At 52.7% G+C, this 27,388-nt stretch overlaps 2 protein-coding genes across 4 annotated transcripts in view; one reads left to right on the forward strand and one right to left on the reverse strand.

The window, feature by feature from the left end:
- SZT2 (SZT2 subunit of KICSTOR complex) overlaps positions 1-16,775 on the forward strand; it is a 50,820-nt gene extending 34,045 nt beyond the window's left edge. For all 3 annotated transcript variants that reach the window (XM_069479804.1, XM_069479805.1, XM_069479806.1), the window contains 32 exons: positions 403-502; positions 1,268-1,397; positions 3,435-3,587; positions 3,682-3,784; positions 3,873-3,978; positions 4,068-4,179; positions 4,861-4,979; positions 5,091-5,255; positions 5,527-5,611; positions 5,773-5,937; positions 6,051-6,218; positions 6,599-6,732; positions 7,322-7,488; positions 7,617-7,714; positions 7,799-7,931; positions 8,113-8,243; positions 8,369-8,469; positions 8,543-8,719; positions 8,922-9,189; positions 9,275-9,354; positions 9,453-9,578; positions 9,699-9,898; positions 11,640-11,730; positions 11,953-12,033; positions 12,116-12,190; positions 12,768-12,981; positions 13,345-13,498; positions 13,650-13,772; positions 13,881-14,286; positions 14,397-14,513; positions 16,392-16,460; positions 16,628-16,775. In XM_069479804.1, the coding sequence (XP_069335905.1) occupies positions 403-502; positions 1,268-1,397; positions 3,435-3,587; positions 3,682-3,784; positions 3,873-3,978; positions 4,068-4,179; positions 4,861-4,979; positions 5,091-5,255; positions 5,527-5,611; positions 5,773-5,937; positions 6,051-6,218; positions 6,599-6,732; positions 7,322-7,488; positions 7,617-7,714; positions 7,799-7,931; positions 8,113-8,243; positions 8,369-8,469; positions 8,543-8,719; positions 8,922-9,189; positions 9,275-9,354; positions 9,453-9,578; positions 9,699-9,898; positions 11,640-11,730; positions 11,953-12,033; positions 12,116-12,190; positions 12,768-12,981; positions 13,345-13,498; positions 13,650-13,772; positions 13,881-14,286; positions 14,397-14,513; positions 16,392-16,460; positions 16,628-16,771 (4,495 nt within the window). In that variant the 3' untranslated portion in view covers positions 16,772-16,775. The remainder of the gene's footprint in view (positions 1-402; positions 503-1,267; positions 1,398-3,434; positions 3,588-3,681; positions 3,785-3,872; positions 3,979-4,067; positions 4,180-4,860; positions 4,980-5,090; positions 5,256-5,526; positions 5,612-5,772; positions 5,938-6,050; positions 6,219-6,598; positions 6,733-7,321; positions 7,489-7,616; positions 7,715-7,798; positions 7,932-8,112; positions 8,244-8,368; positions 8,470-8,542; positions 8,720-8,921; positions 9,190-9,274; positions 9,355-9,452; positions 9,579-9,698; positions 9,899-11,639; positions 11,731-11,952; positions 12,034-12,115; positions 12,191-12,767; positions 12,982-13,344; positions 13,499-13,649; positions 13,773-13,880; positions 14,287-14,396; positions 14,514-16,391; positions 16,461-16,627) is intronic.
- Positions 16,776-17,459: 684 nt separating this feature from the next.
- HYI (hydroxypyruvate isomerase (putative)) lies at positions 17,460-20,293 on the reverse strand. The gene is given in 9 exon segments (XM_069479807.1): positions 17,460-17,611; positions 17,613-17,659; positions 17,762-17,896; positions 17,978-18,047; positions 18,147-18,196; positions 18,285-18,363; positions 18,565-18,679; positions 19,724-19,835; positions 19,913-20,293. Coding segments are annotated over 9 exon segments (897 nt in total). The 5' UTR covers positions 20,112-20,293; the 3' UTR covers positions 17,460-17,521.
- Between the last annotated feature and the right edge of the window lie 7,095 nt (positions 20,294-27,388).

Below are 27,388 nucleotides of genomic sequence, written 5' to 3' on the forward strand. Positions count from 1 at the left end.
CCAAGGTCATAGTAAGTGCCAGAGCCAGGATTCATGCTGAGGCATCTGGTTAAATCTCTAATCTCGGGGGTAAATAGGGTGAGGGGGGAAGGGTGGGGTTGAGAAGGGAAGACCACCATTCTGATAAAGAAGATTTAAAAATAAAGAAGAGGTGCACTGCACATGAAGCCTCCGGTGGTACCGGTATGGGAGCTCATGAGGCGAGCACGGAGCGTAGGCCTCCAGAACTGCTCTTGAGAATTCCACTTTTCCCAGTTCCCATCAGGTTTACTTCCCTTTGTCCAAGCCTACTTCCTCTTCATGGTTTCCCTGGGCCCCAGCACCATGACCTTCCCCTCCCCTTCATGATACACATAACCCTTCCCCACTGCAGTTCTGTGTCAAATCTACCTTTCCTTCTAGGAGCCTGATTCGGGAGGATGGGGGGCCAGGCACCGAGTGTCGCCACCTGCAGCAGCTCCTGGTGAGGCGAGTTGGGGAGATCTGCAGAGAGGTCAACCAGGTAATTGGCAGGGCTCTCTAGGCCCTGAGATACCAGACCCGGTGAGGAAGGAGTTTCTAGGGACTTGACTTTCAGAGGCTATTGGTCCATCTCAGATTCAACAATAACTACGGAAAGTTTTCTTTGACTGCCTGTGCTGCTCCCCCATACCCCATTAGTGGGATGCTGTTATCCCCCCAATGCCCCACACACTAGGGAGCTCTCTACATCCAGTCCCCAGTAACAGCAGGTTACTCGTCATACCCTCCCAGTAACTGTGAGGTGTTCCCTGTCATTGCACCGTGCTAGCATTAGCAATGTAATAGTGAACCCAACAGAGGGAAACTAACCCTGGAGCTTGTGTAGAATGGGATGGGGATAGGCATCAAACAACTAAATTACACAAATTATTTCAATTACAATTATGAAGAATTGTACAAAGGAAAAATAGAGACTGCTATGAGAACATATCATAGGGATCTGACCATCTGAAGTATCAAGGGAGGCTTCTTGGAGGAAGTGATTTTTAATCTGAGACCTGAAGAATAGTGAACTGATTCTGGCAAAGAACAGGGACAAGTGTTCCTAACTGGAGTTCACTCTCGGAGCCCTCAGCTCTGTGACTGAGGGACACCATCTCTGACGTCCCAGTGAGACAGATGTTCTTTCTGACCTCAGACCCCTCAGTGATCGTGGGCATTCTCTCTGGCCTCTGGTCACCCCGACCACCACCACCCACTTAGGAGGAGATATTTCAGTTCCCTGACACCTTGCTCCTTTTCCCAGAGACTGCTTCTTCAGGACCTTCATGACAGTCATGTGTGTAACTCTCTTCTGGTGGCCGAGAGTGAAGAAGATCTGTGGCGCAGTGAGACCCCCTTCCACTCCCGCCAGCGGGCCCTGCTGCCCAGCGATGGTGAGGTCCCACCAGCAGCTTCCCTCACAGGGCGGTGCTGCTGCCCACTCTTCCCTGCAGTACTTTGGTGAGAAGCTGAGGGCAGAGTCCTCATTACTTGGTCATTGGTGCCAAGTCATGGAGAGAGGGCAAGGAGGATAGGACAAAAAGGGATCAGTGGATCTGGCTGCGTGTTCAGACTTTCATGAAAGTAGCTTCAGTGGACAGATGAGAAGAGAAACCAGATGAAATTGAACAATCAAAGAAAGGACAGCTAGGTGGGATGGAGAGTCACCACTCTTTCAAGTAGCTTGGCAGTGAAGGGAAAGAGAAAATAGATAATGACAGTGACTAAAAAAGATGGGAGCAGAGAAGGAACTTTTAAAACTCCACTTAAAATAAGGTAGAGACTTGAGCACATTTATGTTCCACAGGGAAAGAGCCAGTAGAGAGGAAGAGGTTGAAGAATACAGGGAGAAGAAGGAATTGAAGGGGCACCAGGCCATGACCTCTCATCCTGAGGGCAGGCTTCCGCCTGGCTGTGTCCTGTGACCCAAAAAGATCATCTTTCCCTGGCAGGAAAATAGACAGGGATGAGGAGTCTGAGGGAGTGAGGACAAGTAGGGCCAGTTCCCAGGTGAGAAAAGACCAGAGGGGAGGAGCCGGGGAACTGGCCTTCTTGTCCTCACTCCCCCAGACTCCTTGTCCCTGTCTATTCCCCTGCAGGGAAAAGATGATCATGTTGGGTCACAGGACAGGGCCAGGTAGAGGTGTGCTCTCAGGAAGACAGGTCATAGCACAAAGTATTCCAGAACTATCTCGAGGAGACTTACAGAAGGAGCCAGGGAGAGGTGTCAGGAAAGGCAAAGCATGAGGAAAATGGTAGAAGAACTGGCCTTCTGATTGGCTCTTCCTCCAGACAGGCAGGCACAGGACCCCTTGGGGATTTCTGGGCATGGTAAGGAAACATGATAATCTACTCAAGTTGGTAATTGAGGTCTTGACGCTTCTACTCCCTTCTCCTCCTCCTGATGACCTCCAACGCCAACTCATAGAGGAAAAGCTAAACCATCTCATCCTTTGCAGTTCTGCCTTCTGGTTTAAAAGCAAAATCAGACCACTTCTTATTTTTAACGTTCTCAGTAAGTCTGTGGCCAAACGTTTCTGACATCTCCAGGAGAGTGCATCTTTCTCAGCACATCCCAGGATGCATTCCACATCAAAGCAGAATCCCATAATTGGTGGACTCCCGTGGTTTTGAAGGCATCTTCTGCCAATTGAGGATGAGCAAGGACAGCCAAGCACTTTCACTTCAAAATGACTTCCAGCAGCCGGAGCTGTAAGACCAGTCAGAATCCAGACACAGCCCTTGCTCATTTTAGTCTCTCCAGATTTTTTTCCCCTGAAACCCTTAGCAACCAGCATGCCGTTCCAGAGTTTCTACACGGAAACTCTGCAGCCTCCTGGGTAGACTGTATGCTGCTCACACCTGACAGCAGCTTCTCTGGGAAACCAGACTGCCACTTTGACTTACTGGAAGGTTCCCCATCAACCTGGAAACCTGGAAAGGGTTGACCAAAGCATTGGACTATGGCCGTGGGCCCGTGTGTACTGCCGCACCAGCCGTTGCGTTCTTTGTCCTCCAAAGCGCAACACATCGTTTCCCCCACTGTGCAGCTGGTGTGCATAAGCAACCATACCCTTTTTGTTTTAATGACATTACTGTTGCAACTCCATATGAAGACACAGGGTTACAAAGTGCCACTGTCATACCTTATGACAGGGTCAGAATTTCTTGGCATTATCTTGAGGATTTCCTCATGCTTTGCCTTTGTTGACACCTCTCCCTGGCTCCTTCTGTAAGTCTCCTTGAACCTTCATACTGTGACTTGTCTCCCTGAGGGCACGCCTCTGCCCGGCTCTGTCTTGTGACCCAACATGATCATCTTTTCCCTGCAGGGGAATGACAGGGACAAGGAGTCTGCGAGAGTGAGGACAAGCAGGTCAGTTCAGAGTGCTGTGTGGCCTGTCCCTAATCTGTGCTGCCTCTTTCTCCAGATTATGCTGCGGATGAGAACTGTGCACCCCGAGGATACCTGGCAGCCACGATGCAGTTTGTCCCTGGCCATTTCTCCTGTGACGTGGTGTGGGGAACTGTGATTCGAGTCCATTCACGCCTCAAAATGGGGCCCAGCATGGGGGTCTCTCGGGGTATGTGGTTGGCACGAGGGGCAGGTAGTGGGTGGGAGGATCTGGAGAAGGGAGTTTCCTGAGCCCATGATACCCCCCCGCTGCCCCCCTGCAGCCATCCAGGCCCTGCGCTCTGTGCTCAATGCCTTCTCCGTGGTGAACCGGAAGAATATGTTTGTTTATCAGGAGCGAGCAACGAAGGCTGTGTACTATCTTCGGTAGGGGGCCCTGGGAAGGTGGGGTAAAGCAGAAGTCGGGGATGGTGCAGGAGGAGGCACGCACAGAGACCTTGCCACTCTCTCCCAGGCTCCTGGAGACATCCTGCAGTGACCAGCCCTGGGAAGGGGATGCCCTGCCCCCTTCCCTAGCTCTGTCCCGAAGCCAGGAGCCCATCTACTCTGAAGAAGCCTTGGCATGTATCTCTCCCACTCCCTGGTGCCCCCATGCGCCCCTTGTCCTGTGCTCCCTGGAGCTGGGCCCTGACCATAGTTGTCCCTGTAGGGTCCTCGTTCTCCCTTAGACGTGGCTTCGAGCCGCAATGCAGACGCTGCTCGTCCTGTGGGCCAAGTGGACAGGCACATCCAGCTGCTGGTACATGGTGTAGGGCAGGCAGGTAAGGACTGTGAGGAGCGGGGAAAGGGAGGGACCAGATGAGATTCCAGAATCTTCTGGGACATCTCTTAGAGCCTTCTGCTACTCTGCCCTGGGCCCTCTCCTCTAGTTCCTGCTGTGCTCTGGGCTTTCCTCAAGCAGGGCTGGGTGGGCAAGGACAGACTCCTGTGATGTTTAGTGCATAGGACTTGTAGCTGATTGAGGTGCAGCTTGGGGAAGAGGAGCTGGGGGGACTGTGAGGAGAGCTGGCAGTGCCTCCATCCTGACAGCAGGGGCAGGTTTGGGGTGAAGAGGGTGGTTCAGTTTGGGCTACGTTGAGCCTCAGGTGTCCAGTAGGCACCTGGATGTTCCAGCTCATACCTACGGCTCACCTAATGTGCACTTGGGCTGAGGCCGCGTTACTTCTCTTGTGATCTTTTCAACAAACCTGTGAAAGTGATGCTATTATAATTCCCATTTTATGGATGAGGACATTGAGGCTTTGAGAGGTAAAACTCACATGTCCACGGTCACATAGTGAGTAGCTTGGCAGAACAACCTACTGCTGGCCCCCTCCAGAGCTGGTGCTCCTAACGCTGCCTCTAGTATACAGGGGATTGTTTGAGTCTTGGGGATAAGGGCTACTGTGGGGGTAGCTGGATCCTCTGCTGGTGTCCCCACCTCCCACCATGGCTGCGTCAAGGTCCTGAGATCACGGATGAGCTAGTGCGGGTTCTGCGTCGGCGCCTGGATGAGGCCACGCTGGACGTCATCACGGTTATGCTTGTTCGGAACTGCAAGCTGACACCAGCTGATGTGGAGGTCAGCTCCCTCCCAGGCTCCCGTATGCTTCCCAGGCTCAGCCGCAGGTGCCGGGACAGTCTGAGCTGGAAACTCTGAGTTCAGCTCTGTCTTCCTCTTCCCACTCTGCAGTTCATCCAGCCCCCTGGAAGTCTCCCCTCAGAGGTGCTGCATCTGGCCCTACCCCGCTCCTGCAGGCCCTGGCTTCCTGCCCTGGCCTGGTACCTGCGGCAGAACCTTCTCATCTTCCTGCACTCACCCAAGTACACAGACAGCAACAGCCGGAACCACTTCCAAGTGAGACTGCAGCCATCTCTTTCCACACTCGTGTGCACCTGCACCCCCTGCCCATGCACACCCTATTGTGGGACTGTTTTCTACAGACACCCCACGTGGACCTTTGCCCATGGACCCATATACACCCATGCTCCCTAGGCACCTCTGTCATGTACTGGTGTCCCCTTGTGCTCCCATGTGTACCTGCACCCGATTCCCCACTGCGGATGCCGTCCCTGAGGGTTTTGCCCGTTGACTTGCTCTTAGTGCTCTGTGGCTGTTCTCTCCCCAGCATCCACTCCCACCACAGGGTGGCCTCCCTGACTTGGACATCTACTTGTATAACAAGCCTGGTGGACAGGGCACTGGGGGCAAAGGTACAGTACAGGGCACGGGCCTGTGGCACTGCCTGGTGTGGGAAAGCCTTTCCTCATTCTTGTCGCTGAAAGGGCCTTTCCCAGCCTTGCAGCTGAGGGAGACCTAGGGAGGGGAGGTCTGCGAGTCTCAGATCTGAGCCCTCCTGTTGATGTCTACCCAGGGGTCGCCTGCATCACTCTAGCCTTTGTGGATGAAGGAGGGACTCCCCTGTCACTGGCATCATGGCCCCCTTCTTCTCCGGAGCCCCCAGACCCACTGCAAGAGGAGGAGTTTGAGCAACTGACTCAGGTCATTCGCTGCCCAGTCATGCCGGACAGTTCTTCAGGTGGGGCAGCTTGGTCAGAGGATGGCGGTTTCAGTTAATGCTGTGGGAGGCAAGGGTAGCGAGTAGGGTGGGCTCTAGGGGCACCCTTAAGTGTCCTCCATTCTTTCTTCTAGTTCAGAGTGGGGCCCCACGGCTTCGACTGGACGTGTGGGAAAAGGGGAACATTAGTATTGTGCAGCTGGAGGAGAAGCTCCGGGGAGCAGCTCGCCAGGCCCTGGCAGATGCCATCATGGAGCTTCAGCTGTTGCCAGCTTCACTATGTACAGAGGACACTCCCCAAGGTATGCAGGTCAAGAGGCCCCCGGGGGTCCAGAAAACGTCACAAATCTAGGCAGGACAGTGTGGCAGGGTGAGAGTGGAAATGTGGGGTTCAGGGAAAGCATGACAGAAGCCCCTTGAGAAACACATATTCATAGCTGTCCACGACCTTGTCTGTGCATCATCAAGGTGACACACTGGCAGAACAAGTGTAGTTTGTCACTCACTTAGAACTACATCATCAGGAACTCACAAACACATGCACACTATCAGTTCCATATACTGTCATTCACCAACAGGTAGAGTAGGTGGCGAGTCACTCTCACACCAGTATTGAGGCTAGGTTGTCTGGAATAGGGATAGATGATCAGTGATGGGAGTCTTTAATGTCTGGTGTCCACAGGAAGTCTCAGGAGCGGGTCATTGGAAACCAAGAACTCTGCAGGCCGAGCTAGCACCTTTCCCCCTGCCCCTGTCCCTGGGGAGCCTGTGACTCCACCCAGCAAGGCTGGCCGGCGTAGCTTCTGGGATATGCTGGTAATGGGAGAAAGTGGTGGGGTTGGCATCTACCTTCCTGCCTGCCTCCTAGCTCTTCCTACACTCCCCCCTGCCCCCAACTCCCTTGTAGGCCTTGCCATAGATCTTTTATGTCAAACTGTTCTGTCCTGCCAAGCATGGTGGCTCATGCCTGTACTCTCAGCTACTTGAGAGGCTGAGGCAGGAGGATCCCTTGAGCCCAGAAGTTCATGTCTGTAGTGGGCTATGATCGTGTTTGTGAATAGCTACTGCACTCCAGCCTGGGCAACACATCGAGACCCCATCTCTTCAAAAACGAAAACAAAAAAACTTCTCTGTCCTCTGGACGGGAGTTTGCAAAACACGGCAAGTTCTTGCTGATGTAGAGAGAGCCTCAACTTAGTAAGTGCCTTCACTTCCATTTTTCTTGTCAGCTCCTCATGACAGCTTGCAAGATAAATAGAGCTTTTAACAATGAGGAAGATGAGGCTCAGGAAAGTCAAGTAACCTCCCCTCCAAGTCCTCCAAACTTGTTCCTGTTCCACAGTACCTCCTCCTTCCATACCTTCCCTCTTCCGGTAGCTCTTCCTCATTCATTGCATTGCCCCAGAGTAAAACAGAATGTGGAGATTTGGGTTCCCCCAAAACAACGGATGACATTGTCCTGGATCGGCCAGAAGACACTAGGGGTCGGAGGCGTCACAAAACTGAGAGTGTTCGGACTCCCGGTGGAACTGAGCGGGCACCAGGCCCAGATTCTGGAGCACAAAGACAAAGGTGTGTGTGTGTATTGTGTGTTGTGTCCTGGGAGGGCGTCGGTGTGAGGTCGTAGGCGGGTGTTGGTTTGTACAAACGTGCCTGTGTCGTGTGTGGATGTGAGGCTCTCACTCCTGCTGTGTCTTTAGACGCCGGACAGCACAGCTAGAAGAGGGTGAGGTGGGGACCCTGCATCCTGTCTTTGCTCGTGTCACTCGTCGCTGGATGGAGTTTATGGTTCAGATTGGTGAGACCCCAGCCCCCGCCCCCACCCCTCCACCCCGGCCTGGTCTCCATCCCGCAGCCCCACAGTGACTTCTCTGCCTTCCAGGGTGCGCCTCAGTGTCCAGAAGCTCCACCCACATGGTGTCCCGCTTCCTCCTTCCATCCGTCCTGTCTGAGTTCACCACTCTGGTCACCTCAATGGCTGGAGACACCAGTGTCCGTATCTTTGAGCAGCATTTGTGAGTTTGCGATCTCATGGAATTGAAGAGAACTTCTCTAGACTTCCTAAAAGCTAGGCCTATAAGAAGCTAAACCCATGGAGGCTGGGCTAGGAGAGGTGGAAGCCCCAGGGAGGTAAAGGCTGGAAGAGAGAATGGTGCCATGGACGTCTCCTTTCTGTCCACCCCTCCCTCCCAATAGGGGTTCAGAGCCAGAGATCTTCAGTCCTTGTTCCCCTGGGCAACTGGGCCCAGCTCCCCACCCGGCAGCTGAGCGGCATCTGCTGCTTCTGGGAAGGAACTTCTTGCAGTGGAGGAGACCAACCCAGCAGGGTGAGGGCGTGGCCTAGGGGAGGGTGGGTTCAGAGTAACTGATGGGGTAGTCTCTGATCCTGCAGGCGGTTGGATCTAGGGCGATCTGCCCCCAGACCCCATTGTACCCCTCCCTAACCCTGTAGCTGCCAAAGCCATGCAGCGCTTTGAGCCAGGAGGTGACGGGAGCTCAGGACGAAATGCTCCCCGACAGAGACTCTTGCTACTGGAGGTTGTGGATAAGAAGGTAAATGTGGAGCCAGGGCCTGGGTGGGAGGAGGGATCCTGTGATCTCACTGACCCTGACCCCTGACCTCCAGCTCCAGCTGCTGACCTACAACTGGGCTCCAGACCTGGGGGCAGCACTGGGCCGAGCGCTGGTTCGCCTCGTGCAGTGGCAGAATGCACGAGCCCATCTTATCTTCTGCCTGCTCAGCCAGAAGCTTGGGCTCTTCCATCACTACGGCCAGTTGGACTTCCCAGTGCGAGATGAAAAGGTGCCTGCTGCCCTGGCTCCCTCCTCTAGTTCTGGCTACTGAGGGGTCAGTTAAAGGAAGTAGCAGCTCAGAAGCGGGGGAGATGGGACAGTCTGAGGGCAGAGGTTAGGAGGGAGGGAGAGTCTGAGAGACAAAGCCATGGGGTAGGGGAGAGGGTCTGAGGGCAGAGGCTGTGAACCCACTGTGACTCTCCATCTCTCAGGAGCCAAACCCATTCCTGTTGCCCACCATGGAAGTGGAGACCCTCATCCGGAGTGCAAGCCCCCCACTGAGCCGTGAGCAGGGCTGGCTGAGTGGGTCCTCTCGTGGTGGGGGTCCCCTTCCCCTGGACACATTCCCCTTTGATGAGGCCCTGAGGGATATCACGGCTGCCCGCCCCAGCTCCACACTTGGTCCTGTGCCCAGACCCCCTGACCCCGTCACCTACCATGGACAACAGTTCCTAGAGATCAAGATGACAGAGCGCAGAGGTGAGGGTACTGGGCCGGGCAGTGGGGAGTTGGCGGGAGAGGGTTGACAGCACCTGGGACTAGTCCAAATGCCTCCAACCCCCAGAGCTGGAGCGCCAGATGAAGATGGAAAACCTGTTTGTAACCTGGCAGCAGCGTTCTGCCCCGGCCAGCATGCCCATCAGTGTGAGTGGCCCCAAGATGTGACCCCACCCTTCGTCCTCCACAAGAATCCTGTGACCCTGCCCTGGCACTGCCCTGTGCTCACTGCCCCACTTCCCCAGGCCGGGGAGCTGGAGACTCTGAAGCAGTCATCCCGCCTGGTGCACTACTGTGCAACAGCCCTGCTCTTTGACCCTGCTGCCTGGCTGCATGGGCCCCCGGAGACATCTGGCCCCCCCGAGGGACAGGTGAGGCTTAAGACTTCCAGTTTCTTCTGTGAGATCTCTATATCCCACAGTGATCTCCATTCCTCCGCCCCCAGCAGAGCAGTTGACAATGGATAGAGTCTTTAATCTTCACTCCCACAGCGGCGCCATCGCCCCGAGTCAGGGTCTGGGAGCCGAGAGGCCCCCGCAAGCTGCGAATCCTTGGATGTGCCTCCACCAGGGGCCCGTGAGGAGCCTTGGCTGAAGGAACTGAGCTTGACTTTCCTGCAGCAATACGTGCAGTATCTGCAGAGCATCGGCTTCGTGCTGGTTCCGCTGCGGCCCCCCTCGCCTGCCCGCAGGTGAGTCCATCCCTTCCCTCCCTTCTGTCTCCTCCTCCTCTCTTGCAGGTGAGGCCCCACGGCCCTTCACCGAGTTCCACACTGACAACTCGGGCTTGTGTGTGTTCGTCCCACCCAGCTGGCACACATGCACACGAGGGTCTTGGACACCTTCCTGCAGCCCTCATGCACGTCCTGTAAACCTCGTACGCCTCGTGGAACTCATGAACTCAGGGCCATGCCCATGCACAGAACTGTGTTCTCACAAAGCACATGCCCACACACATCTTGTGTGCTTACATGCTTGTGTACGTCACACGTGACTCTCACACATGCTCCTAAGCTCTTAATGGTTCCTGGCCCCGGGAAGTCCTTTGCTCACCCAGGACCTCGCACTGCGCCCACTTGCATCACTTTTCTCAGCCCGTTCTTGGTCATGATCGCCCACTGGCCAGTACTGACAGGTCTGAGTCGGGGGAAATAGGCAGCCCCTGTCACCACCTTCCATCTCCCTGGAGCTCAGGGACAACTCTGCAACCGTCCTTCCCACCCTGTGTCAAATCTCAGATTCACACTTTTGTGGCCCCTGCTCTGTGTTCCCAGCCTCTCCCCAGTGGCTATATGGGAAAAATGATCTGTTCACACTACACACAGTTACTTTTGTGTCTTCAATTTGTTTATTGAGGCATTTTCTTCCTGTGTTTTCAGTTAGACACCTTTTCAAGCTAGTAAGCGTAAAATGTAGTTCTTCCCTACTCTAGACACCCCTGGGGACAGAAAGCCAATTCTGATTCCTTTGCGTTTTGTAACCAGCTGTCCACTTCCCAGGGCGTTAGGAAGAGAGGCCTGCCCGCATCTCCTGGGCCCACCCGCTCCTTTCTCAGGGGCAGGCCGGCCCCTCGTAGCACTCTGAGGAGGGGCCGCGCGGCTTGTACTTCTCACAGCCGTTCCCAGCTGTGGGAGCGTCTCTAAAAGGCTAGTTTGCATACTTGCCATTCAGTTATGTTTTTCCTTAAAATCTGAATTCCTTTTTAAAAACAGGACATTGGGGTAAATGTTTCTGGAGCAAAATTTAAAGTCAGGTCTTCCTTTCTCACCAATCTTTAATGATCACCAATCACTACTTAAGTTTTGTCCTGATCTCCTTGGGGATTACATGGGACATTTCTTCTGCCAGAGGCTTTGACCCCCAGCAAGAATTGTGGTGGTTTCTAGCCCTTTAGTGTGAGGAATGGGTTGACCCCTTCTCCTGTGTCCTTGTTTCCACCCAGTCCCTCCCCTGCTTCTCTGCCCTTGCCTCTGAGTTAAGAAATGAAGAGCAGCAGGCCTATGAAACGCTGGAACTGCCATCCTCCAACCAAAAAAGAACCACTTTTCCCCTCCGAGGAATGTGCCTAACCAGGCATCAAGCATCTCCTTGAATTTTCCTAATTAAATCTTAGACATGCATCACCCCCTCTTGCCCCGCACGAACCCTCTCACTGGTGGAGAGAAACCTGGTCTCTCCCTCCCCACTGAGCTCTGCTCTCACCTCTCCCTGAAGTAGCAGCTGCTGTGGAGAGCCCTGCCCTGCAGTCCGGACCTGGACTCCAGCCCAGCCTTGCCACTCACTCACTGTGGGACCCTGGGCAAGTCCTTCCCCTCTGCAGACCTGTTCCCTCCCCTGCGAACGATTCCACGTAGAGCAGATTCTGGGTCTGATAGCCATAGCTCTTCACCCCACCCGCCTTCCCAGCCTCTCGTCTGCTCCTCCTTTTCGCAGCACCAGCCGGCTGCGGGCCATGGCTATCCTTGGAACCGAGGGTCGAGGCTCCTTCTCCTGCCCAAAAGCCAAGGCTGATGGGAGCCCCAAGGTAACTCATTGTCATATAACAGTGAAGTCCGCGATGCCCTAGACACCAGTGTCACCAATGTGGAATTATTTCCCTAAGGCCTGAGGTCAGTGACCCTGAGTGATGTACTGAGGTCACTGATCCCAGACTGACACCATTAAAGGCAGGGACCCAAGGGACTTCCACATGGCTGGTTCAAAGCTGGTGAGCCCCCAACCCTTGCCCGCTTTTTCCTTTCTTCAGAGCACTGGCTCTCCGGTCACCACCTACCACCTGCAGCGGGCACTGCCCGGGGGCATCATCCTCATAGAGCTGGCTTTCCAGGTGAGCAGGGGGCGCACTGAGTGGGGAGAGCTAGACCCACCTGTCTCTGGCCCTCCTGACCTCATTTTCCCCCTCCCATTAGGGCTGTTATTTCTGTGTCAAACAGTTTGCCCTGGAATGTTCCCGGATCCCAATGGGGCAGGCTGTCAACTCGCAGGTATGTGGTGGGGACAAAGGAATATGGTGTGGACGAATGAGGCTGAGGCACAGTCTCGGTGCACCCCAGTATGCTGTGCCCCTTAACCCATGTGGCGGGCAGTAAGAGTAATCTGGTCAGGTGATTAGCCAGGCACTGTGGCCTGGCTAGGTCAGTGCTCACTGTGCTGCCGTGACCACACCGGTGGCCGGTCTGACCCTGTGGGCAGTGCAGAGCTGCATTCAGCCACAGCACCGAGGCAGAAGGCAGTCCCCCACAGCGCCTGGCCTGGCCTGCGGTCATCGAGCATCTGTGCCACACTCTGGTGGAACCCGGGAGACAGAGTAAAAAGGCCCAGTCTCTCAAAACGGCCATAGTTTCATGTAAACCAGGCGTTATTGACACAAGACAGTATAAAAAAGTGAGACTAGAATGAGGAGGGTCTCCCAGAGAAACTGCTCCAGCAGGGGGCTTGTGCTGGGCCCACAGCAACAGGGGGGAGTCTGCTGTGCTCCCTCTTCCCATGGAAAGAGGGAAAGTGGACTGGGCAGCCAGTGCCACCACACCCTAACCCCGTCCCCTGCTGCCACCTCCCCAGCTGTCCATGCTGTTCACAGAGGAGTGTGACAAGGTGCGGGATCTGATGCACGTGCACTCGTTCAGCTACGACTTCCACCTGCGCCTCGTGCACCAGCACGTGCTGGGCGCCCACCTGGTGCTGCGGCACGGCTACCACCTCACCACCTTCCTGCGACACTTCCTGGCCCACCATCCTGACGGACCCCACTTCGGCCGCAACCACATTTACCAGGGTCAGTGTCCTAGGACGAGCCAGTGAGCCCGAAAAAGAACAGGCCACAAGGTGTCTCTAGAACAAGTGGTCCCGTGTTGTTAATCACCTCATGTCACACATACCATGTCCCCATGTCTCTGTCTTAAGTTCTTCACAGTCTGTTTCACATCAAAGTTTGGACCCTATGTCACGTGTACCCTGCTCTCTGTCCCGAGCTACTTCAGTCCCATCTCGGTGTTCCACCGGAACTCGGGCACCCCCAAGAAAGCAGAGCCACTCTGCCTGCGAGTCAGAGCCCTGACAACTCCCGTCCCCACACCCCACCACATCAGTGTGTCTGTCCCAGCTTAGGGTCTGCTGTCTCCTATAACCTGCCCCTCAGGGACACTGGAACTCCCCACACCACTCATTGCCGCCCACCAGCTGTACAACTACGTGGCTGACCACGCCAGCTCTTACCACATGAAGCCACTGCGTATGGCCCGGCCAGGGGGCCCAGAACATAACGAATATGCCCTGGTGTCAGCGTGGCACAGGTAAGGCTGGGGGCACCCCGCACACACTCTGGGGAAGCTGAGGTTGGAGCTGTGCCTGCAGTCGGGAGACCCATGTTTTCCTGGGCACAAGGGGTAGGGTTGGTTTAATCAGAACCTGAGAGGTGACATCTCCCCCACCCCCACTGCACAGCTCCGGCTCCTACCTGGACTCTGAGGGACTTCGCCATCAGGATGACTTTGACGTGTCTCTGCTTGTCTGTCACTGTGCTGCACCTTTTGAGGAACAAGGAGAGGCCGAGCGGCACATTCTGCGGTCAGCAGACCCCACCTTGAACATGCCCATTTCCCAGCCTGCCCCCTGCTCTTGCCCTGTGTGTGTCTCGCTGTGACCACCACTCTTCTGCCCTCCTCCCCACCCCAGGCTGCAGTTCTTCGTGGTGCTCACCAGCCAACGAGAGCTCTTCCCCAGACTCACTGCTGACATGCGCCGCTTCCGGAAGCCACCCAGGCTGCCCCCCGAGCCGGAGGCTTCTGGGAGCTCAGCTGGAAGCCCTGGGGAGGGCTCAGGGCTTATTCTAGCCCCTGGACCAGCTCCTCTGTTCCCACCGCTGGCTGCAGAGGTGGGCATGGCACGGGCGCGGCTGGCCCAGCTGGTACGGCTGGCTGGAGGGCACTGCCGCCGGGACACTCTCTGGAAGCGCCTCTTCTTGCTGGAGCCACCAGGGCCTGATCGACTGCGGCTCGGAGGGCGCCTGGCCCTGGCAGAGCTGGAGGAGCTCCTAGAAGCAGTCCATGCCAAATCCATTGGGGACATCGACCCCCAGCTGGTAAGGGACGTGGGGCCCCAGAAAGGACTAGGATGGATGCCAGGATGGAGGGCACAGGAGTCTCAGAGGTGACTGGGACAGCAGACTCAGGCCTGTGCACCCTCTCCCAGGACTGCTTCCTGTCCATGACGGTCTCCTGGTACCAGAGCCTGATCAAGGTTCTCCTAAGCCGCTTCCCCCAGAGCTGTCGGCATTTCCAGAGCCCAGACTTAGGAACTCAGTACCTGGTAAGTCCCCTTGACCCTCCCCTAAAAGGGGAAACAGCAGAAATCCTCATCAGAGATGACAGATGTCCCCCAGCCTAACCAAACAAGCTCTGCTCTGGAGGGAAGCCTAGACGGAATGGGACCACACAGAATGTGGAAAACCCTTCAAGCACCAAGTCCACAGCATGTGATCTGCTGAGAAGTCACTGAGAGCTCTGCCCTCAAAAACTCACCAAGAACACAGACCTTGGCTTGAGATCCTGAGGGCCAAGCTCTGGAACTGACAACCCAAGGTGCTGTCAGCACTTCATCAAGGGTTAATCTCAGAGGCTGCAGTCCCAGAAAGGACCTCTTGGGCTTTGAGCCTTGTTACTCAAAGTGTGGTCCTCAGGCCAGCAGCACCAGCATAACCTGGGAGCTCGCCGACATGCAGACACTCAAGCCACACCCCAGACTACTGGCTCAGGGTCTGCATTTTATAATAGCAATCTCCCCAGGTGATTGTGTGCACATTAAAGTTTGAAAGCATTGCTGTAAAGCTGCGGTCCCCAACCCTGGGGCCACTGCCCAGTACTGGTCTGTTAGGAAATGGTCCACGCATCATTGCTCTGAGCTCCACACCATACCCCCCACCCTCATCCCCGGTCCATGGAAAAATTGTCTTCCATGAAATCCATCCCTGGTGCCAAAGAGGTTGGGGACCACTGCGGTAAAAAGAACAAGTAGAGAGAATAGGCATGGTGGCTCATCCCTGTAATCCCAGCATTTTGGGAGGCCAAGGTGGGAGGATCACTTGGGGCCAGGAGTTGAAAACCAGCCTGGGCACCATAGCAAGACCCCACCTCTACCAAAAATAGAAAAATTAGCCGAGTGTGGTAGCACACACCTGTAATCCCAGCTACTCAGGAGGCTGCAGCAGGAGGATCACTTGAGCCCAGGAGTTAGAGGCTGCAGTAAGCTGTGATGACACCACTGCACTCTAGCCTGGGCAACAGAATGAGACCCTGTCTCAAAAATAATAATAATAATGATAATAATAACAAATAAAAGACAGGTAGAGAAAAGCTATGGTCGTGGGCACAGTGCGGGGAATTAAAAGAGACTTGCTGGGGAATTAAAGGCCCAGCAAGAACTGAGGTTTGGGAGAGGAGGCATTTGAGAAAGACTTCAAATGAGAAAGTAGGAGTTGGAGCCTGGTGGGGGGTCTTGCAGCACAGCACTTGTGAGGAGATGTGTGTTTCAGGGGGGTCATCCAGAGGATAGAGTCAGGATAAGGCTGTAGTAGTGTCCGTGGGTGTGGGCAGACGGGGTTGCTCCTGTGGGTGGCAGGAGGGCTGGAGCAGGACTGGGTGTGGGGGGAAGGGCAACGCATCCTGCCTGGGGCAAGTGGAGTCTGAGGTGCGTGAGGCTCTTCACTGTCTGCAAGGTGTGTGGGCATCGGGGATTGGAGCCCAGGAGAGGTCTAGACAGCAGCTGTCTGAACAGGTGCTATGTGAGGCAGTGGGAGGAGAAATCAGCCAGGGATGGATCACCCAGCTGAGCACCAGGGAGATCAGAGACCCAGGACGGGAGGGGTGGGGGTGTCCTCACACCAGGGCTAGAGCACTCTCCGTTACTGATTGGCTTCAGTGTGCCAGGCTTTGTGAGGGGCCTCGAGAATCAAGTGTGACCCTCATCCTGGTGATGCTCAGACAGGCTGACTAGCAGCCCAGGGAGGATGAGGCTGAGGTTCAGTCTGAAGCCATTTCCTGAGTGACCCTGGGTGCAGGTGGGGTTAGGTTGGTGATGGAAGTAGGCCTTTCCTCATCCTCCCATCTCCACAGGATGCCTTACAGAGGGTCTGTGCCTCCACAGGTGACACAGATCTCAGTCACCTTCTCATGTCGTCTTTCGCTGCAGGTTGTACTGAATCAGAAGTTCACTGACTGTTTTGTGCTGGTGTTTCTGGACTCCCACTTGGGAAAGACGGTGAGAATAGGGGCGGGGGCCTTCGTGTCGCCCCAGTGGGAAGCTGTACTCCAGATGCTCCACCCCAGAGCCCGCGGAGGTTGGGGTGCCCACTCTCCTTGAGCTCTGCTTCCCGTCCCCACCCATGCCCTCCTCTCACCACCACACCCCTACCGTGTCCCTCACAGTCCCTGACAGTGGTGTTCCGAGAGCCCTTCCCAGTACAGCCCCAGGACAGCGAGAGCCCGCCTGCCCAGCTGGTCTCCACCTACCACCACCTGGAGTCCGTCATCAACACGGCCTGTTTCACCCTGTGGACCCGCCTCCTGTGAGGGAGTGAACCACTGAATGTCACTGTTCCTCAGATCATGGATCTACAAGATTACCCACCTGATATGGGACTGGCCAGCCCCTCTGGGCCTCAGGACAAGCCCAGACACTGAGTGACACCAAAGGCTTTGTGACTACGTCTTGGGGCTGTGTGCCCCAGCCCGGCAGCAGGGACTGCCCTCCCCACACACTCATAGCTGCTGACCAATCCAGGGCTCCACAGGGTCAGGTCAACTCCCTGAGGCCACCCCAGGCCCTTCCAGAAGCGGGGGTCCTCCTTCCTGCTCACCTGGTGGAGTCCCAGGCATTCTTGACCCCCGGTGGCAGGCACTCACCCCCAGACTGCCCTGCCTGAATCCTGCCCCTGGGCTTTGCTCACTGTCAGCCACCTGCCCCTCCCGAGCCCTCTGGTCTGCATTTCCTGCTTGGGCATCACTGCTGGACGCTGCCATTGAGATAAGTCACCTTGGTTCCAATCCCAGCTCTGCCTGCGAAGCACCTATGACTACTGTCAAGTCCCTTTGCTCTCAGACCCTTGGTTTCTCATCCTCAAGTGAGGAGGTGGGCTCCAAAGCTCTCCTGTCTCCACGGCAACCCTGGCACCAGCTGGAGGATCTGAGCATGAGCTGCATGTCCCTTCTCAAGGGGAGGGAAGCAACCCAGAGAAACGGAAGTGTTAGACACTATGTGTCCCCCTCGCCCTGACCCCTATAACATACACATAAGAAAACATTGAGCAGATCGTCTTTAATTTAGAGGAGGACTCGGGAGGCCGACTCACTGTCTCCGAGAGGCGGGTGGGTGGCGTGCAGGACCTCACTGGCCAGCCTGTGGGTGGCCCTGCCTATCCCAGTATGAACGTAGCCAACTCAGGCCCTCCACTGTGTCTCCTGGGGAGAGAGGCAGTGGCATCTCACCCCACAAGGAGAAAACAGCCCCCATCCAACACCTGTCCCTCCAGGGCCACCCCTGAAGCCCCACCCCACCCTCACCTTGAGGCCGATACTCGCAGCCCACAAAGCCTTGGTAGCCTTCGTCTTCCAGCAGTTGAAACAGGTAGGGGAAGTTCAGCTCTCCAGGGCTGCTGGGCTCCCCTCGGCCCGGGACCTGTGCCACCTGCACGTGCCCTGGGGACAGATGTGGGGGTTGAGAGGGTAGGAGGCACAGGAGGCATCACAGCAGACTTGCCAAGGGAGAGACCCTCTCACCAACAATGGGCAGAAACTTCCGGATGTTTCCTGTCAGGTTCCCATCCATGATCTGCCAGTGGAATATGTCCTGGGACAGAGAATACCACAGTCAAACCCCTCAGGCCCCCACCATCCTTCCCAGATTTGGAGCACATGGGCCCTCTGTGAAGTTGGCCCTCCCACTTACCATCTGTAATTGGAGGTTGGGTCTTCCAACCTTCTGTAAGATGGCTGCCGCTGGGGGAGAAGCCAGGGAGGGGCCGTGAGACTCAGGGGACCACAGGAACCAAAGAGGACAGGGGCAGGCCCAGGGCTGGGGTCCTACCCTGCTGGGGCGTGTCCAGGAAGTACTGGGGGTCAGTGACACGGGTGTTGATGGGCTCCAGCAGTCCCACGAGGTTCTCCTAGCACCATGTTGGATGCTGTGAACAAGGCTCCTCCCCACGTTTGTCTCCTAGCAGTCACTGGTCAAGATCCTCACCTGTCTCTCTGACCTGGGCCAGTGCCTCACTTGTGTCCCCACTGTGGGCCCCCTCCTCCACGCACACCCACACCAACACCCACACACATACATGTACGTATGTCTGTGTTTCCACCTGTCTCACCTGAGCCAAAACCCCAGCTGCGTGCCTCAGGTTCTCCAGAAAAACTGTCTCCATCTCACCCCTGACTGCAGCCCGATCAGCCCCCTGCGGTACTCGGCCAGCCATTAGGTGGATCCTGTGGGGAAAACGGGACTGGAGGCCACTCCCCTGGCTCTCTGTGCACCCGTTCCAGGATGCGCTCTGACTGGGCCAGCCCTTATCCATCTATCTCCCCAGGTCTCCAGTCCAGCACCACCTGGGCCACCATGCTTGGGGCCTCCCAGCACCTTCAGAGACACTCCTGTGACAGGCTAAAGCCAAGCCCTTTCTTTCCCAGACACCTCTGGGTCAACTCATCTCTCCTGCGTCCTGTACTTGCAAACTTTGCTTCCCCGTGGTCCTTCTTAACCTGATAAGCACATTCAAGCCTCACTTTCCAAAGTTATTTTGGCCCTTACCTTTCTCCAGTATTCCATGCAGTTCGTCTCTACTTCCTCTCCTCCATCTACTTCTTAGCCTCTTCCCATCTGATTTTTGCCCCCACCACTCACCGGTAATGATCTCCTCTTGCCAGTTCCTTCTCAGCCTGTTTGGCTCTGCAGGGTTTGACATTTCACAGCCCCACTTTGAGCCTTCCACCTCCCATCACCTCCTGATCTTTCTCAGCCACATCCAGCTTCAAGCAGACTTCCAGGCCCTCCCAACCTCAACAGGCTACATCTCCAGCCCAGGAACTCTGCCGAACACACCAAGCTTCCTCTTGCCTCTGGCTCCAGCATCCTTGGCTGGGATATTCTTTACCTCCTGCCCTTCAAGAAAACAACCATTCCTTCAAACTCAGTTCCAGCATCACTGCTGGGTGTCCACTCTGCTCGCACAGCTAACTTAAACAGGCCCAACCTTGAATGGATTACTGGGAATATTTACTTTGCTATCTCCCTGGACAGACCGAGTTCCCAGCATGGGGTCTCGGCATGGGAGAAGCATGAAAGAGTGGCAAACAGAGTGACACACGACAGACAAAACACAAAAGGCAATTTACAAAGCACCGGGACCACAGGGGCAGAGAAAGGCCAATGCGCTCAGACAGACTTCTGAGTGTCTCAGACCTGGCGTCCTCTCCCTCACTTACACCTGCGGCAAGGTCACGGGTCTCCCAGGGGGTAGGGCAGAGGGATACCTGGGGCAGCCCAGAGCCTTGGCGTAACGCACAGCCTGCTCCAGTCCCTCTCGGAAGGCCGCCTGTCTCCCGGGAACGGCCCCCAGCCCCATTTCCCCCTTCTCCTGGTCTCCTGCGGAAAGAACTGGCCTTAGCCCCGGGTTCGGGCACCCCGCCCCTCCCCCGCTGCGCCCCGGCCCGGCGGCGCACCCGGGGGCGTGTTGATCAGCACCAGCCGCAGCCCCGCTTCCCGCGCCACGCGCGCCAGCGCCTCGGGCGGCTCCGCGTACGGCCAGGCCACCTCGGCGGCCTCGAAGCCCGAGCTGCCCGCGGCCCGGAGCCGCGCGGGGAGGCCGGGGAGCTCGGGGAACAGCCAGGACAGATTGGCCGAGAAGCGCAGGGGAGCCATGCCGCGGGAGGACCGGCCGGGCAGAGTCCACTAGCCGACCGGAAGGCGGCAGGCGGGACGCGGAGGGCGTGCGCCCGGGAAGGTGGCGCCCACAGCCCTCGGGAGCCCCAGGGGCCAGGCGGGGCCGCAGGCGCGGCTGGCGCCCTCTGCTGGCCCTCCGAATGCAGGCGTGCTGTTTGGGGCTACAAAAGCGACTTGTAAAACCCTGGGGCAGCCCAGGAAAGTGCCCTCTGCGGAGTGGGGAGGGGAGGGAGGGGCGAGGAGAGGCGAGAGGGGCGGGGCCGGGGAGCGGGGCGGGGCCGGGGAGCGGGGCGGGGCCGGGGAGCGGGGCGGGGCCGGGGAGCGGGGCGGGGCCGGGGAGCGGGGCGGGGCCGGGGAGCGGGGCGGGGCCGGGGAGCGGGGCGGGGCCGGGGAGCGGGGCGGGGCCGGGGAGCGGGGCGGGGCCGGGGAGCGGGGCGGGGCCGGAGAGCGCGGCCGCCCAGGGCCGGCTTAAACTGAGGAACGTGCGCTTCAGTGTTTAGCATTTCCCCTGATTATAAAAACAATATCTGTTCATTAAGGAGCGTTTGAAAGCTGTGTGACCAAATAAAGAATTTTTATACCACTACTTATCACAACACTAACCCATTAACTTTCTCTTACAAATTAAAAAATAAATGTGCAATTTTTTTTTGGAAATTCTAATCATACTGTACATGCGGTGTTATAGCTTGCTTTTTATGTAATATTTGTGAGCGTTTCCTCGTGTTCTTCAATAGTCTTCAAAGTTAGCGGCTCATTGTTGCAAACCCAGCTAGCCCACAATTATCATACTACTGTGTCGTTGGACAGCGTGCATGCGATACTATAAGAGCACTTTAATGCACCTCTTAGTCCCCACCGCTGACTCTTTTTCTTAGGTTCCTTTTCTAGATATATCCATTACAGCTTTTTCCGTTCACAGTGTTTGTCTTTTATGAGGAAAACTGCCACCACCACTGGTCACCGCGCTGAGCGGCTATGGGTGGGTTGTCCCATCTTAGCCTCAGCTGATTGGACCACGGGAGGACATCGGATCCAAGGGCAGCCAGTCCACAGACTGGTCAAGACCTCTCACACAGTTTGGAAAGATAATCTGGCCAGATTCCTCTCTTAAGAATTCAAACAAGGAAATGCTGAGAGTCAACTTAAGAGGTGGTATTGCCAGAAAATAACTGGGGCTGTAGAAACAAAATGGGCAGGAGGAGGATGGCAAAGGAAAGCTAGAGCAGGGAGGAGGGTAACCAAGTCCTGTGAGTGGAGGTAGCACATGAGAAAGCCCTGGTGTCCCCAGCCTGCCCAAACCCATAGCTGCTCCCAGGTCTGCGCACTTCCGCAGGTGGGATACTTAGACTTTCCTGGGTTTCTGTGTCTGACTAGACTCTTAATTTTTCGTGAGATAATTTGATTTTACTTACATCTACAATCACCCAACTGATTGGGCAGGTTCTTATGGCTAGATTACATGGTCAACAAATAGGAACATATTTAAGTTCTTGATGGCTGTGCTAAATTTCCTTTCAAAAATGTAAATTTATATTCCAACAATACATGAGTAAAAGTCATCTTGATCCATTTTCTGTGATATCTTTGACAGGGAAGTTCAAAGTGCAACGTTAGGAGCACCCAGCTTCCACTGTTTGTTCTGTCAGTGCTCAATTCCACGCCTCTCAGACACCTGGGGCCCAGGCTGATCCATGCAGGTTCCAAGCTCCGCCTCTAAGAACAGACTGCCACCGGCTACTACTGATCACCTGATTTCTTGCCCACGTGCAGCTGACTTTATACTTGGACCTTTGGCTAGTCCTGGAACGTGTTTCTTGGGTATAGTTCAATGAGGATGTGACCTTGCTAAGTTTAACATTTTAATCAATCCCAACTTCAGCATGTTTACAATCCAAAGTTGACAATACAGAGTAACACCTAAGAGAAAGAATTCCTTTATTAACATTTTCCTGTAAATTTCTGAGTATGCACACTCTATTTAAGACTTTGAAAGTACCACCATCTGCAAGACTCTGTCTTAGGAACAAAATTTGTCCACCCCCCAATGGTCCATCCCTTGTTTCCTTGTACATCCTTTAGCGCAGCAGAGATGATGTATAAACTAGATGTACATGACTCAATTTTCCCCTTAATTCCCTTACAACGCTTTCACATAATATACCAAAATAATACATAAGAAGCACAATGTCCGTGAAAATTACTTGCTCTATTCTCCATTTGACTTCTATGTCTTATACCACTTTGCAACACAGGCATTACTCTAGTTATTATCACAAATGTTGATTCTTTGCATTTGACTTTTAACCAAAGAATCTGTCCAGGTGTGATGTTAAGGTAACAAGAATTTGTAAGTAGTTGCATGGATGATGGCTAAAACTTGAGTATATAATTCAGAGTCTCATTTGATCACTGGATAGCATTTACCAATGCGGTAAACATATTACAACTCATGTGTGAAATGCAAATCAAAATCTCAATGAAATTCCACTTTATAACTTCCAGATTGGCAAAAATAAAAAAGACAATATCAAATGTTGGATAGGATTTGGAACTACTGGAACATTTATTCACTGTTGATCGGAGTGTAAATCACTACAATCACTTTGGAAAGCAATTTGGCATTATCTCTTAAAGCTGATATGCCTCTGATCCAACAGTTCCTTTCCCAAGTGTATTCTCTGAAGAAACTTTTGCACAGTGTACCAGGAAACAAGTTAAGTGATGTTCCTAGCAGCAAAGAGATGAAACTAACCCAAAGGTCCCTACAAACCTATATTAATAGATGAGTTGTAGTATAGTCATACAGTGCTGTACACAAAAGCAAAGAGAAAGCTGGTGGCTCAAATGATAATATTGAGTTTGCTCTTGTGTTAAAGCAATATATGAGGTGCTTAGCGAAGTTTGGTTCAAATTGAAAACATCAGTGTGAAGGCATCAAATGGATAAATCTCAGAAACATAATCTTGAGAGAAAGAAGCAAATCACAGAGAAATACACACAGTATGTTTCCATTTATATTAACATAAAGTCAAAAGCAGGAAAAACCAGACAATATCTTGGTTTTTTTTTTGTTTTTTTTTTGAGACAGAGTCTCACTCTGTTGCCCAGGCTAGAGTGAGTGCCGTGGCGTCAGCCTAGCTCACAGCAACCTCAAACTCCTGAGCTCAAGCGATCCTCCTGTCTCAGCCTCCCGAGTAGCTGGGACTACAGGCATGTACCACCATGCCCGGCTAATTTTTTCTATATATATTTTTTAGCTGTCCATATAATTTCTTTCTATTTTTAGTAGAGATGGGGTCTCGCTCTTGCTCAGGCTGGTCTCGAACTCCTGAGCTCAAACGATCCGCCCACCTCGGCCTCCCAGAGTGCTAGGATTACAGGCGTGAGCCACCGCGCCCGGCCAATATCTTGTTTAGGATACAAACATCTGTGGTAAAACAATGAAGAAGATCAAGTGAAAAATGATCACAAAATTCAGCAAGATGGTGACCTCTGGAGCGGAGGGAAGAGATGGCTTTGGAGACTTTGAGAGTGTTAGCTATCCCTTCTCTTACACTGAGGTGGTACAGTCGTGTGTGTTAATTTTATCACTCTTCTTTATAGCTTACATATATGTGTGCATTAATACCACCTGTTAGCACATTTTATTAAAATATTAACATCTTCATTGTGGTGTCATGATCGCAAGGTTTTTCTACAGACTCGGCTTGTTTGTATTGTTTATGTACTTAGGACTATAATTACTGCTTTTTTAGACTCAACTGGTCACTGCTCAGTGTAGTGGTCATTTATTGCATTATCTGCCCAGAACCCGTGACAGACGGTCTGTAAATGGTCCCCAATGATTTCTGCCTCCTGGTACCCCCCTTCCCTTATTCATGGGCTGGACCTAGCAAATCGCTACTAACAGATAGAATATGGCAAAAGTGGGATGATGTCCCCTCAGAGATTAGTTTACAAAGAGGCTGTGGCTTCTGTCTCAGGCACCTTCTCTCACTCTAATTCACCTGCTCTGAAGAAAACCATCTGTCTTGTGAGCTGTCCTGTGGACAGACACAGCTATGTGTCAAGAAACTGAAGTCTCTGGCAGTTATGAACTGAATGTTTATGTGCCCCCAAAATTTATATGTTGAAGCCCCAACCACCAGTGTGATGGTATTTAGAGCTGAGACCTTTGGGAAGTAATTAGGTTTGGATGAAGTCATGAGGGTGGGGTCCTCGTGATGGAATTAGTGTCCTTGTAAGAAGAGGAAGAGAGACTTGAGCTCTCTCTCTCTCTGTGTCCCATGTAAGGACACAGCAAGAAGGCAGCCATCTGCTATCCAGGAAGGGGGCCCTCACCAGGAACCAAACCTGGCAGCACCTTGATCTTGGACTTCCCAGCCTCTAGAACTGTGTGAAATAAATGCCTGTTATTTAAGCCAGACTCTATGGCATTTTGTTATAGCAGCCCCAGCAAACTAATACACTGGCCAACAGCTGGCAAGAACCTGAGGCCTGCCAATAGCCACATGAGTGAGCTGAGAAGCAGATCCTCCCTCAACTGAGCCTAAAATGACTGTATCCAGCCAATACCTTGATTGTAGCCATGTGAGAAACCTTGAGTCAGAGACATCCAGCTAAACCACACCGAGTTTTCTGAGCCACAGAAACTCTTGGTAGTAAATATTTGTTGGTTCAAGTCACTGAGTTTGAGGGTAATTTGTTAGCCACAATAGATAACTGATAGAGGATTTGTTTTTCTGAGAACAGTTCCCCTGCTTGGGGGAACTATGTCACTTTCACCACTTACTTCGTCACCATAAGGTGTGAACGGATGCTGCCATGTAATGGGATTCTTTCTTCTGAGCCACAGTGACTGGTCAATGAGTGGGCACCTGACCCAAGCTGGACCAACCATAATACCTGTTACAGACATTGCAGGCTGCCTCTCCAACATCTGTTCCCTCTTTTCTCCCTCCTAATAGGACCATACTTGTGGGGACACTTAGTCAGAGACAATAAAGGTAAGGTACAGAGAGAAGTGGCAAAGGAAAACTGAGAGAGGCATTGTGTTCAGGACTTGGAGCCGCTATAGGGGAATCAGTCAGGCCACCTGGCTTCATCTTAACTCTTTCCAAAGTCAAGATGTCCCAGAACTAACTTTCTTTTTCCAACCAAAAATCCAGCGTTGTGTACATTTTAGGAAATACTTGGTTTTCTTGGTAAAAAACAACCTAAAGACCTGAACCCTGGGGCACTGGGGCTATATATTTATAGCATTTCATGAATTTATGTAATTTCATGTAACTTGTAGCGGTGGGCTGGGTGAGCCACAGCAACTTAGGGGTTTCAGTGTCTAGGAGGGAATCTGTCTTCCCAAGTCATGAGTTTATGCTAATGTTTTTTATTTCACCCAATCTTCATTAAACTCTTTCCTACTTTGCTCTATATAAGAGCATCTTCATTTCTATTTAACTTTCTTGAGCTACCAATCTGTCTGCCATTTTTGTACAGTATGCTCAAATCAGATTCCATATATCATGTTAACACCCAACCATGTGTTCATTTGGGTGTTAACCATGTGTTCACTGTTCTAGACAGTTACAGCTGTCTAGATTTAAGAATATCAACATTCAAGTGTTACTCTATTATTATTATTTTTTGAGCCATTGAGCCTGCATTTCTAAGGCTTCAGAATTTAACTTTCCTACTTTACTCAATTTTACCAGTAATAGTCCATAACACATGGATTCATGACAGCTTGTAACAGTGTCAAAAAGAAAACTAAATCTTGGGTAAAATCTTTCTTTCACAGGTTTCTGTTGTAGCCAAGCATTCGTACAGGAATATCCATGGTACATCCACATTAAAACTCTATAACTAAAATTTCAGCAGATTTAAACAGAATCATCTCACACACACATGGTACATTGAATAACATCATTATACAAAACAGTATTGAATCACTTTACAAAATTTGTGCTTGCATGAGCGATCATCCATATTCTTGGAAGAATATTATAATATTTGCTGTTCCATGTTATACATCCTTATCTTTAAAAGGAAGTTCCTATAACCAGCCCTTTATCTTTAGTTTGTTCTATTACTGGGTGGTTGGAGCACATCCAGAAACCCTTCTCGTGCCCCTCCCTCCATGTGTGTGCTGTTAGTAACACACAAGGCTCTTGGTAGTCTTAACTAAGGGAATGTTAACTAACTGCACGGCCGTCTACATGCAAACTTTAAACCTATTTAAGAACAACCAGCATGTGTATGGCTCAAAGGGTACAAGTCCAAAATTTTTTAAGTGTTTTTTTAGTTTATAATTTTGAAAACTCTCAGTAACCTGTACTACAGAATCTACAGAATCCTATCCTTCCCTTGTTTAATTTTACACCCATGAATAATATCCTTAGTGTTATGTGTATATTTTTGCAACTTATTTTTTCCCCATAGCAATGTATAAATAGGAAGTCTTTCCTTGAAAAAAAAAACATATAAAATCAATCTACCTTATTATATTATTCTCTTCTCTCCTTTTGGCCAGTCTTTTATTCCAAAATATAAAGATCTTATCATTTCCCTCTTGGTAGATAACAAGATTGCTTCCAAATATTTACTATTACAAATGATAAACATTCTTGTTTATGGGGTTTTTTTTTTTTTTTTTTTGCAGACAAATATGAGTATTTCTGCAGGATAGATCTCCAGCAGTGGCTTTGCCTGTGGAAGAGTATGCACTCAGAACGTTCTAGCTCACCGCTACCTGGCTCTTTGGCCTTGTCAATTTACATTCCTACTGACACCTACAAGAGTGCCTGTTTCCCTACATCTCCATCAACACCCGATAACATTAGCCTTTAGAAATTTTGCCAATCTGAAGAGGAACAACATTGTTAAGAAATCAAGCCCTTGACTGTTACTGAGGTTGAACATCTTTCCGCATGTTTACCGGCCGCCATTATTCCCTCTTCTGTGAGTTGCTTATTTGTGGCCTTTGTCTCCACTGCCATTGGATTCTCAGTGTTGTTAATTAATCAGTTTGCAGTTCCTTATAAAACTTCTGGATGTTAAGTCTTTGGCTGTTTTTTGCTTATCTTTTGATTTTATTTAAAGTGTCATTCGCTGTTTAAAATATGGGCGCTATCGGGCTTTGTGTTCCCTTGTACAGGCGGCCCTTCCAGAGCAAGTCTCCTGGCCTCTGGCCCCGCTTCTTAGTCTTGCACTAGGCAGAGCGAGTGACTCAGCTGGCGGGTGACTTAGGCAGAAAG

This window comes from Eulemur rufifrons, chromosome 8 (assembly GCF_041146395.1).
Source record: "Eulemur rufifrons isolate Redbay chromosome 8, OSU_ERuf_1, whole genome shotgun sequence".
NCBI lineage: Eukaryota > Metazoa > Chordata > Mammalia > Primates > Lemuridae > Eulemur > Eulemur rufifrons.